This window comes from Lissotriton vulgaris, chromosome 8 (assembly GCF_964263255.1).
Source record: "Lissotriton vulgaris chromosome 8, aLisVul1.2, whole genome shotgun sequence".
NCBI classification, from domain to species: domain Eukaryota; kingdom Metazoa; phylum Chordata; class Amphibia; order Caudata; family Salamandridae; genus Lissotriton; species Lissotriton vulgaris.
Genome location: NC_141696.1, coordinates 1,515,701,913 through 1,515,714,781, shown reverse-complemented (window position 1 = coordinate 1,515,714,781; position 12,869 = coordinate 1,515,701,913). Strand labels below are relative to the sequence as shown.

General features: G+C 44.7%; 1 protein-coding gene across 3 annotated transcripts in view; it reads left to right on the top strand.

The window, feature by feature from the left end:
* Positions 1 to 12,869, top strand: part of CFAP44 (cilia and flagella associated protein 44) — a 748,689-nt gene that overhangs the window by 423,175 nt on the left and 312,645 nt on the right. For all 3 annotated transcript variants that reach the window (XM_086935641.1, XM_086935640.1, XM_086935642.1), the window contains one exon: positions 4,718 to 4,997. In XM_086935641.1, coding sequence (XP_086791767.1) covers positions 4,718 to 4,997 — 280 coding nt within the window. The remainder of the gene's footprint in view (positions 1 to 4,717; positions 4,998 to 12,869) is intronic.

The following is a 12,869-nucleotide window of genomic DNA, read 5'->3' as shown; positions in this document are numbered from 1 at the left end:
TGCCCACAACAGAGGACAGAGGAGTGAATACCCTGACCATTGCCCACATTGGACATGAGAACGGAAGTGGAGAACCCGACTCAAGCCCATAGCAGACTGCAGGATAGGGGTAAAAAAAAATCCTGGTCATAGTCAAAAACAAAATGCATAATGGGCCATAGAACCTGGCCTTGGTAACAGCAGACAATAAACCAGTACACTACTAGTCACCATGATCTCAGTCGATCACAGAATGGTTACAGGTAAGCTGGCCATGGTCCATAACAGACAACAGTACATGGGACCAGAACCTTAAAAATATCCACATCAGGCCAGAGAAGAGACATAGGAAACCTGGCCGTGGTCCACAACAGACTTGAGAATAGGCATGGATAACCTGGCCATGGTCCACAACAGACTTGAGAATAGGCATGGATAACCTGGCCATGGTCCACAACAGACTTGAGAATAGGCATGGATAACCTGGCCATGGTCCACAATAGACTACAGAACAGATACAGAGAACTGGATTGTGGTACAGACCATATTTCCCCACTGCTTGCAAGATATTTGGCACAGTTCAAAGACCACAGACGGAAATCACATGCAAGGGCCTAGATGGCCATACAAAGGCACAGTGTAAAGCTATATAGAAACTATACCTGTCTTTGTGATAATCAAGAAATCGTGTGATTTTTGGTTGATCTTTTTTTTTTCTACCTGAGCATCAAATGATAAATATTTGCAATGTAAATATGAAAAGAGCTGTATGGTGTCCTGTCCAGTCCTGTCCCAGTGGAAAGTTCCTACCTCTCTTTTAGCACATCTTGTTTTCTGTAATCAGCATCAAGTGGATACGACACACACCATATTGTCCCATACATTCCGCCTTATCTTTGAGATACTCCAAATGTTTTATTAAATCCCAACACTGCTTCTATGTCCACCCTACAATCAGATACCTAATGAAAAAGTAAAACAATGACCCGATGTCTTCTTCATCAAGAAGGTGAAAAGCCTTGACGTATCATGCTGGTCTAAGGCTCCCTTGACTCGGACACAAATCCTTGCTGTAGTAAGTAGGTAAAAAAGTTTAAAAAAAAATCTTTATTGCATGATTAATTAAAATCTTTGGGGTAAAAGCAGATAAGAAAACTCCTGATTTAACTATTATAATTATTGTCCATGTCCGTAGTGCAACGCCCTGCATTGTGTTCCGTTGGTATCTGATTATGATTCCCAGTTAGAACCGCAGTTTGAGGGTTGCAGCTCTGCCTTTTAAAACCAGATCTCAGTGTTTGATCTGTTATGTTACAGTTACATTTGGCGTAGCTTTTGAAATATTAACAAATTTCGCCAATCTGCATGCTAATTGGATGTCTCTTCCATCAAAGCAGGCTTTTAATGCTTGCCTGCGGGTTCGGATCCCTCTCCTGTTCCAGGCTGTTTTTAATAGCAGTTTGCGCTCTTTGTCTAAGCCTCTGCAGCTGCACAACAAATGGAGGATATCCTCTTTGGATTCGCTGCAGATTTTACGGTTTGTCGTTATGTCTAACTTTTGCCAAGGGGGAAGGTGCTGGTTGAACGGTAAAACTCCCATCCTCAGTATCAGATATGATTCCTTCGCAATCTTGGAGATACCTGTTCCCAAGTAGGTTTGTGGCACGGCCCTTGTGTAACTCTGAATGACAAACCACCCGTGTGCTCTTTTGGAAAGGGTAGATTTGTCTTCCTCCAAAGACAATTACTTTACTGTCTTGTTTACTAATTGTTTAAAGTTTCCTGTGGGCCATTGATCTCCCAGAGCTCTTGTAGGGCTAGATAGTTTATTGCTGTTTGTGGCTAGACCACAACTGGATTGTCTTTGTTTTTGTTCAACTCTTTCCATAAGTATGAGTTCATTGAACTGTTCTCGGCTCCCTTTATTTTCTAACAGCACTTTGCGTAAGGCCCCTTCCGTGCTACTTGCTGTTTTTGGAGGCCAAATTCTAGTCTTAGCTGGGCTGGAGAAATGTATTGAGGAAGGTTAAAAAGTATTCAAATTTATTTCGACACTGCTTCATCCAGAACTGTTTTGTCTCTTCCTCTCATGCATTCACTTCCGTAGGTGATGGTAGGAAGCAGTTTTGCGCGAAAGACTTCTAGAAGAGGCGATAGATCTGGGCCTGTTATTGTTTGCTTAATTCTTTTTAGTGCTACTGCCAGTGCAGTCTCTCATGTTCTAATAGTTGCTTTGTGTTGTCCAAAGGAACCCTTTCTCTAAAAAATGACACCCAGATATTTGTACTCATCGACCACCTCCAACAATTTGCCCTGAAGTTCCCATTGAGGTTGCCCTAGTTTCCTTCGATTCAAGATCTTCACTTTTGACTTCTCCAAGTTTATTGTTAGCCCCTTTCTGTCTGAAAATGTACTTGTAGTACTTATAAGGTGTTGTAGGCCAACGGGTCGGGGCAAGGACACATCCCTGCTTCAGCCCCTTGGTGGTCTTTAGTTTCCTCGACAGTATGTTACCGGTTCCTAGTTTTATTTGTATCCATGTGTCGGAATGAAGTGCAATTTGTTGGTTCAAAAGTTGCGGGTTGATTTTCAAGCCTGATAGCTCGGCCCAGAGGTTGCCCCTGCCGCTGCTTGCTGTAGCATGCTGCAGTACCAGAGGCCATTATCAGAGGTCACTTGACTAAGACATAAGACCTTGCTGTAGTAGGCCGCAGTACCAGGGGTCATTAACAGAGGTCACGTGACTCAGACACAAGTCCTTTCTGAATCAGGATGCAGTTCCAGAGGCCATTGCCAGTTGGTCACACGAGGCAGACACAAGTCCTTGCTGTAGTAGGCTGCAGTACGAGAGGTCTTTACCAGAGGTCACTTGGCTCCAACAGAAGTCCTTGTCCTAGAAGGCTGCATTACCAGAGGTCAATATCAGAGGTCCCTTGACTCCAACAGAAGTCCTTGTTGTAGAAGGCTGTAGTACGAGAGGTCATTGCTAGAGGTCACGTGACTCAGACTCAAGTCCTTGCTGTAGCGAGCTGCAGTACCTTAGTTGACTCCTAAAGGACCCTCCATCCAGATTTCTGTAGCAAGCTGCAGTGCTTTAGGCTGTTACTAATGCCTCTCAAGTCCAAAACAAGCCCTTGCTGTAAGCAGGCTCCTCAGGCATTATCAAAGCTCCGACTCTCTCTAATATTGATAGGTGTGGTATGTTAGATGCTTTTTTTTATAATACCTAAAACAGTATTTTAGCTGCTTTCTAGAAAGTGCTTTGGTGCAACGTGCCCAAGCAAAGCATGCGCCAGAGTGTGGTGTAGGTATAGTAACTGAAAGCAGACTCGCAGATTGTGATTGACAGATTGGTGACATTAGGACAGCCATGCTTGATGCACAGGTCATCCAAGCATTGCAAACCAAAAACCTACAGCTGAAGAGGGCTGACCCAAACCCCGCTCTCTCGATACACATCTGCTTATTGTATACTTTTTAAAGTATTCATGCCACGAGGTTGCCCAGACACCTAGAGGTCCCCATAGCGAGACTTAACAAGAATCTCCTCCTCGGAGAATGCAGGATCGATCAGTTGGCTACCTTATCAACTGTACAGGCTGAATTAGGTGCTCTTCAACGGAAACAAATGGAGTAATCTTCAAAAAGAACCTCCAGTTTCAGTGTAAAAGGATGCACATCTTCTTTGCTAAAGAAATATCAACCCAGATCCTTGCACATGTAGCCTTTTAAACACTTCTTTGCCAGGCACACAAGGTTGTGGCCAGTCAATGGATGTGCATGGCCAAAAATGACTTCCTCCAGTCCCCAGTGGTTGTACAATGTTCACTTCAACATCATTAATTAAATCGGTTGTCCACAAGCTTGTTCATGAAAACAAGCTGGTTTTTGGAGCCTAGTCTGGTCCAGCAGTAGTTGTCTCAAAGTGGAATCCAAGGAGGGCTCTAAGATGTGACACACAAAACGTGGGAGCTACAAATCTGTGCAACAGCAAAAGGAGGAGATGAGGCTTGGATGGAGACAGACCTGATTCAAAGGTGCTCCTCTGCTGTCATTCAAGGAATTCTCATGTAAAGTGCAGTAGAATGGGGAATTTTTTGTACATTGGCAAATGTTCCATTCCACCAGACTCCTGGTTCTCTGCCTTATTTAGCATCAAGGGAACTGCTAGGTTCCGATGGCTGAGCCTCAACATGGTCCACCATGGGAAACACTTAGTCAGAGGCCAATCCCCCACAGGGCGGCTGACATTAGGATATTGGAAGGCCCACCCTCATGAGCTTCCAAGGCAGGAAGAGTTGGCAATGACCCATAGTTGCATGAGGAAAGCTCCCAGTATGTCAGGGCTATTGTTACAATCTCCTCCTATGGGAGATAATGCGAAACAAACACAGCGGCCTGCATGACAGGGTGGGCTGACTAACACTATCTTTAGGTGAAAAGTTCCACTGAGAGTGGTGACAACTTTAAACTTGGTGTATCTCTGGGTGTATGAGGGTTGTTGCGTCACACCTAACAAATGTATTCTGCAGGTGGTAGTTGGATTTAGAGAGTCTGATGTCATGTTGGTAAAAGTTAAGCATGTGTAATTTCGCTATGATCTTTTAGAGTAATGACTGTCTATGATTTGAAAACCCTGTGATATATGGCAGTGTTGCATTACTGTGTAATGTAATACATTGATATAAAAAAAATAAAAAAAGATCCCAGGTTCACCAAACATTTTTTATATTTTCAGTAACAACCAACAGTTGCTCGTCTGTGGAATGGAGAATGGAGCGGTGCGGGTGTATCCACTTGAGGCCAATGACCCCCACTTGAACTCGATGCATGGCTACTGGTCCCTGGGCGTGCATGACAACCAGTATGGGAACATCCAGGCCATCTGCTCTACGTATGATAACCAGTTTTTGGTGACCTGCGGAGCTGATGGCAACATCTTCAGCTTCAGCATCATGTCCCAGGAGGACATTGAGAAGGATATGAGAGGAAAGCGGGCAAAGATCCCTTCTCCACGGGTAAGGTTGAAACCTTGACATCTCATGTTTTGATTAAGAATTCTGTCAATAATAAATTACTTTGATCTTTGTGAGATTGACACACATTCTCTAGATTACAATCTATCAGTCTGGGTGATTGCGATAGCCTGTTAAAAGTTGTTCTTTATTAGGTTTTATTCCTGAAGCATTTTTAGCTTTAGATATTGGTAGATAGATAAAATTATGATCCAGGCAACGAACAGAAGAACAGCAATGAGGCAATATTGATGAAAAGGAAGGATGAGTTTGCTCATGGGAGGCTCATCCCTTCGCATCAAAGCCATTAACAAATAAGCAAACTCCACACGAGATGCTCTGGTTACAAAACCGTCCTACAATTCGAGCATCTTCTCATCCCTGCTCATGTTAAGCCAAGTGATTAGAGGGCCATATGGATTTAGAGATATCCGCTTGTAATCTAAAATGCCAGGTAGTACATAGAGTAAGTAGAGACTGGAAAAAAGAGAGGTATTGCTCATCAGGGCTGAGCTTCTTCCCACAGCACTACAATGGAGCGGGAGGCCTGGAGTGAGGATGGGTAAGCATTAACTAGGAAGTGCTTGATACTGGCTGAAGCTCCCTTCAGAATGTGCACACAGAGTAGAAACTAAGGACAAAGAGCAGAGGCGCAGGCATTGTCAGAGTACTTTACATGTACTAAGCAGCAATATGACCTTTTTAAGATGATTAATCTGTGGAGTAAAAAGAGACCTGCAGCTAGCATGATCTAATGGGATAGACGCTTGACCCAAACCAGGATTGTTAATTTTCAGTTGAACATGTGATGACCTGTGATTACACTATGCCTGATAGTCAAGCATCTTCACAGAAGACATCGCCCTCCCATTCATCGCAAAGACGTTGCTTGCAATTTCACTGGGACCGCTGATGAGCGAGTTGCAACGGTCTACACACATTCCTCTTCTCTTCGCAGCATATAGAGTGCCACCTTCGAAAACCCTGCCCTCAGATAATCAGTAATGGTCAAATACTTTTGTGTTCTGTGAATATTTGTAACGTTTGGTGAAAAAGTGATCTCAGTGGCAAATGAGTTTCTGAGCAACACTTGAATGTTCCCTTCTTCTGCAGGCATGCCTGGCATTGCCAAATGTCCACAAAAAATGGGCGTATACTACCATAATGGGTGTAATTCATGGTTGTAATTCACAAGTAGAATATAACAAATCAATTTGAGTCATAAATTACCTCTATTTAGAATATGCTCCTCTAGACTTAATTATTGGAACTTTGATGCACAAATTTGTGCTGTTGGGGTTTACAGGTCTGTTTACGATCTAAGCCCATTCAGACATCTTCAAAGACAAGGGCAATCCTATCCGCAAAGCAAGCATGAGACATGTAATCTCCTGCACTATGGGCTCTAAAACTTCCTTCCACTGAGTAGGTGAAACCTGACGGCACAATAACCTTAATTTCTTCTGCATTTCTCTTCCATGGCATCACTCTTAGCCACAATATCAGCCATGAGAGGGCACAGGGCTCTTACAAAGAGTTTTTGAATGTGCTCCCAAAGAGACCGTCAAACCAGATACCATTTCTTGAGTCCCTTCTCCATTTTAAAGTGCTCATTGCTTTAACTCAGTCATGCCTGTTCCATGGAAACGCCATCGCTCTGCAGCTCCTGTGAAGATCATTGAACAAATGCAGCTAATACAAATTGCGAGAGCCAGACTGTTGTAGGCATATCCAAAGAGATCACTTCACCTGTGGGCTGACTAAATTTTGCTAGGTGATTCACTCATTAGACTCCCGCCCCAGTCCGCCGAGTCCATTATGGGCGTTTGAAGCGGAGGGTGGAGGAGGAGCCCAGCACTTCCGGGTTCAGGGCTGCAAGGTCAGCGCTCTAGCTGCCCCTTCCTCTCCCATAAATGTGTGTGGGACCGCGACCGCGCAGCGGACGCGTACAGCGGGCGCGCCGGAAGCGCGCCGAAGTCGAGCCAAAGTCAAGCCCTTCTGCGCCCGTCCGCGGCCGGACGGGGCTCGGGGCCAGGAATCCTGTTCGTCCTAGGTCCCCCTATTTACGGTATGGTAGACAGGAACTGTTGGATCTTTGTCCCACTTTCACCTTACCCTGTAAACACACTATGGAGGTGGCATCTCTGCATAGCTGCTCAGTATGCCCTTTTACACATGATAAAGAACCGACCAATGAGCCCGCTAAAGGACAGGTAAAGGCGGGACTGATTAACTGTAGATCTCTTAGTAAACATAGCATTCAAATATATAACTTACTTGAGGATGAGGCACTTGACATCCTGTTTTTTACCGAGACCTGGCTAGGAGAATATTCAGACCCTGATATTATAGAGGCCATGCCACCTGGCTACTCCCTCTCCAGACTGGACAGGAAGGACGGCAGGGGCGGAGGGATTGCAATCGCGATTAAAGCTCCGATGGAATGCTCTCTATCACCCCTGACGATTGATCACTGCGAAGCGGGCTTTTTCACTATTATAATGGGGCCTCAACACTCCCTCTCGGGTATTCTTGTATACAGACCCCCAGGCAGGCTGTATGATTTTACGGCTAGCCTGACGGTAGCTACAGCACACCTAGCCATAAGAAAGAGTAGATTCATGGTGCTTGGAGACATGAATGCTCACTTTGATGATCTCCTCAACAAAGATGCTAAGGACATCAGGCTAGAACTACACTCCCTACAACTAGACCTGAAACATTATGCCCCCTCTCATAGACTAGGACATCTGTTGGACCCTATCTTCAGGAATTGGACCAGAGTGCAAGTTCAACCTCCTCTACCGGTACCCTGGTCAGATCACTCCTTAATTCCGTTCCACGTACGGTTATTAGAGTCCGACCCAAAAAAAGATTGTGAACACCGCTACCAATGTCGGAAATGGAGAAATTTCTCTCAAGACACTTTTATCAAAAGACTCGAAACAGGAGGACCTCCAAGAGGCATAGACTGTGAAACCGCATATAGTAGGCTACAGGACCGTATTTTAACTGCCTTAGAAAGCACTGCCCCTATTCGCAACATGAAAAAAATCTAAGAATATGAAGAAATCCTCCCCGTGGTTCACTCCTAAACTTCAGGTAGCTAAATCCGCCTGTAAAAAATTAGAACGGGAATGGCGCATTAACTTCTGCCCGACTGTTAAAACTCAATATAAAAAAGCTCAAAAGGATTACAACAAAAAAATACGCACCACTAAAGCCTTGCATTATAAAACACGCATTGGGGAAGCAGAGAACTCCTCTAAAGAGCTATTTAAAATCTTCAAGGAAATCTCTGTGCTAACCAATGATAATACGTCCCACACGGACTCTGTGGAAACGTGCAATAAAATTTTTTCTGGTAACTCGCCATCTGGTCATGATTTTATGGAAAGTGAAGGAGTTAGTTTCACAGAGTCATGCCTACACTGTTTTTCGGTTCCCTCTCCAGAAATACGTACGAACATATGTAAAAGTATTAAGTCGGGTTCCCCCCGTGACCCGGCTCTTCCTAAGGTACTAGGAGCTAGCTTAACAGTACTGGAACCATACTTTAGACATGTGCTCCAAGTCTCCTTTGCCTCGGCCAGTCTTCCTGAAGTGTGGAAGAAAGCTATTGTACTCCCTATTAAAAAGAAACCCAATGTGAGCCAAGACACCCTGGAAAACTTACGCCCCATCTCTCTGCTACCTTATCTAGCGAAGGTGGCGGAGAAAATAGCCAATAAACAGCTTATGGCCCATCTGGATACCAACAATCTCCTTCATAGCTCTCAATCTGGCTTTCGGCCAGGATACTCCACTGAGACAGCTCTCCTGAGAGCGACTGAAACCCTACGGGCAGGAGCAGATGCGGGTCACACCATGGCACTTATTATGCTGGACCTCAGTGCTGCGTTTGACACTGTAGCACACTCCATTTTGCTACAGTGTCTAAACAAAGCCGGGGTCACCAAGGCGGCACTGGGATGGCTGAAAGCGTTCCTTACAGACCGCTGCTTTCAGGTTCAGAGGGGTACCTACCTCTCAGACAGCATAGCCTTAGAACAGGGGGTGCCTCAGGGCTCTGCCCTGAGCCCCACCCTGTTCAACCTATACATGGCTCCTTTGGCAGACGTGGTTCAATCGTACGGTGTTGAATTAGTTTCCTACGCCGATGATACCCAACTGCTTATCTCCCTATCCCAAGCTCCCACCACAGCAGCTGCCAACTTTAAAACCTGCTTGAAGCTTAATGGCTCTAAAACGGAGGTATTAGTGATAGGAGGAAATGATGCTAGCTGGACAAGAGAATGGTGGCCACCTTGTCTTGGTACTTTACCCATTCCCTGTAAGGAAGCAAAGAATCTGGGTATATGGATTGATCCCAAACTCTCTTTTGATGGTCATATTCATAAAGTAGTAGGGAAATACTTCGGGGTTCTGAAGACCCTTAATCGTACACTGGACCTTCTTCCTTTAGAGGCCAGACGAACCATGACCCAAGCCCTAGTGACTTCCCGTATAGACTACGACAATGTGTTACTTCTAGGAAACACGGAAAAGAACATCAGGAGATTGCAGGTTCTCCAAAATACGGCAGCACGACTAGTCCTTTGACTACCCAAAAGAGCGGCCTCCAAACCTACCCTGGCTGCTCTACACTGGCTACCAATAAAAAAGAGGATCTTATTCAAAGCACTCTTAATGTGCTATAGGATCACCTCGCACAAAGCCCCATCTTATTTGTCGGATCTAGCCATCACCTACGAGCCTAATAGAACACTACGCTCTAGGGGAACTGGTCTACTTAAAATTCCCCGGATAAAAAAAGCCAGAACGGGAGGCCGCTCCTTTAGAGTGTTAGCGGCCAATAAATGGAACGCTCTTCCAGTGAACATCAGGCTAGCGGATACTGAAACTAAATTTAGGAAACTATTAAAGACCTACCTGTACACCCTCTAGTTTCAGGCCCCTCGACCACGTCTGCCTCTTTCTCCACAGCGCGGGGATACGCCGGGATGGCGTCACCATGCGCTTTACAAACCCCTTTATTATTATTATTATTATTATTATTATTATCCACCTTGTGACTCCTCCGTTGGCGAACAGTTGTAGTTTGTAGGGCCATCTATGAAAACTCTCTTAGTTTCCTTGCATCTTAATGTAAGTGGTATAATAGCAGACACCTAGGTGCGTTACGCTTGCTCTTTTGGTCATTCCCTTTTTTAGCGGCAATGCATTCCTGTCACTACTACCAAGCCTTGGAGCTTGCTTTCCCTCCATCTTTGGTTGGAGACTTGTTTGCTAAAATTGTGAAAGGACCTAAACACTAGACTTTTCACCTAATAATTCTGTAGGATTTTCAGCTGTCTGCTGTTAACTCATTATTTGTCAATTAGCACCTAGGAACTGTGGTAGCAGTTGCACACTATAAAAGTTTTAATAGGTTATTATAAAATAACATAACATTTGCCCACTCACTCAATGGGATTCTTCTGGGTTAACTCGATGTTCATTCTGCTTCTGTAAGGCAGTGTCTGTAAGCGATGCATGAACGATACTCTTCAATCATTTCATTCACTATTAGTTCTATCTTGACACTGTCTTGGCTTTGTGTTTGATCTGCTGTTTTCCTAACATCATCCTCAGATTTGAGTGCAATATATCATACTTCTTTAATGTGGCAAAGCAGTGGAGGCTGTTTGAAATTGAATGTATTCATTGCATAAAGTTTGTTGTAAGTATTGTTCTCTGCAATCCAGTTTGATCATGGGTGCATCTTGGTTCCAATGTATGGTAACCATGTTTTGCCAATGTTATCAGTTTTTAGACTAACTATGAATTTGCCCATAAGGTCCCTTAACACAACTTATTTTAAAGAATCTTTGAATTTCTGCATTATCCGATATTCTCTGATATTCATAAAAGGTAGAATATCTCTGTTTGTGTGAAATCCAACACAACTTTTGAAGAATTTTTAAATGTTTTCCAATTGACCAAATGAAATTGCAACATTCTTGCTTTTTTGTATTTTACCAATTTACTACGCCCCAATACATTTGACCAAAACACCTCTACAAAGTGTGAATTTATGGATAAAAGATTTTAGCAGAAATGGTACCACCTAGTAAGAACACTGCAGATTTTGAAAAGCTGTCTGCCTCATTAAGAACCTCGGAACCTACACTATAACATCATTACGATCAGGATGAGAGGCAGTCTGTGTTTTCCACTCAGTGAGGAAGATCCTGGACAGAACTCTGGTTTACATAAAGCTGTTTTAGGCTGGAAGCACAAATGTTTGTGGGGTTTTCAGGCTTCACTCGATTTCATAAAGTGTTGTGGCTCTTTTTAGACTTCTATTTGAAGAAAAAAGTGCTTTTCCCCATGTGTTCCTTGAGGGCTCTCATCTCTCTGTTATCTGAAGCCATCATACTAGCTCATTTTGTTAAATGTGGAGCTGGCAGCATGAAGATGTCAAGAAATGACAACCATTATGTTTGGGAGGTTGGTCTTCCTGACTTTCAGTCAAGCAAGGACTGTGGCATTACCTAGAAGGTGTCTAACAGAAGTCTGAAGGGCATGGAAGGTATCTGATTTAGGGTTAAAAGTGTGAGGTTGACAGAAGATTGCCACTTCAGCTTTCACATCGGTCTTTGCTGGTAGCCCAAGTCTTTTAGCAAATAGTCAGATGGCCTTCCGGTATCTGCATGTTCCACCTCCCATTACACTAATCTAACACTTGAGAAGATAAGTGGACAGCATCTCAAGGTCGCTGGCGCTTGTGCTCCTGGTTGACATGTAGGTGGTCAACATCATGAAGCCAATTGAAACATTATTCAATGTCAAAGCATTCTTCATCGAGTCATACCTTATTTGGCAATGTTTTATGTGCATTTATCAACTAGAAAACATTTTTTTAAATCTTGAAAAGTTGTGTACCAGGACCTTACACATACACAGAGATAGTCTACGTTTTATAGATTCAGAGTCAATATCTATGATGAAGAACTAGGATTACAAGCATTTAATGTTTCCTTCTGTGGATTTGCTGCAGAACATTTTTGACCATGATCACTGTAGAAGTGAACCTTTACTACAGACCTCATGCCATCTCTGTGAAGGCAGCGTTACATCTGCGATTAAAGTGTGACTGCAATCACCACATGGGTGTTGAAAACGCATAGTAAGGTAAATGTGTTATTTGAGATTTACTGCGAGGGGGGAGGAAGGCGGGGGGGGCGGAGCTTGCTCGAGCCCAAGATGGACGCTTAACTCCCAAGCTCCACCCAGCAGACAAATAATCCTTCAAGATCTTTAGTCCTGTGCCCACTGGAGGATATAATTACCCACCGTGCTTGTTGGTGAGGCGACCCAGCACCCGATGGCCCGCTGAGAAGGGTGATTTTGGCCGAATTAAGTTGTTCCACGAGTGGCAATCCGACGGGGGACTAGGCTGATAAGCACCGGCCTAAAGTAGCTGGGTCCCCTGATGACGCCATACTGCGTACCGCCGGCCCTGCGGTCCCCATGTATTAGGCCGCTTGCAAGCCCGGATTGACCAGCTGACCTGCATGGCTGGAGCGGTAGGAACGAGTGCCCCAGAAATTGCTGCCTGCCCGACACGGGGATGGGGCTGTGCTCGGCACCTCTGCCGCAAGGGCGGACTGGGTGGCGCCTGGAGGTCCAGCGCGGCGGCACACAAGAGTGCTTGACTGGACGTCTGGGGGGTGGAGGGCCCTCCCGGACTGGACGTCTGAACCTGAAGCCGGCACAGGACGGACTGCAACGGTGCCCAACATTGAGTGCGGCATGGCACTACAGGGGCAGTGCCATTTATGGGATTGGGGCACTGAGGGTTGCCGCCACGACCAACCCAGGTGCGATATT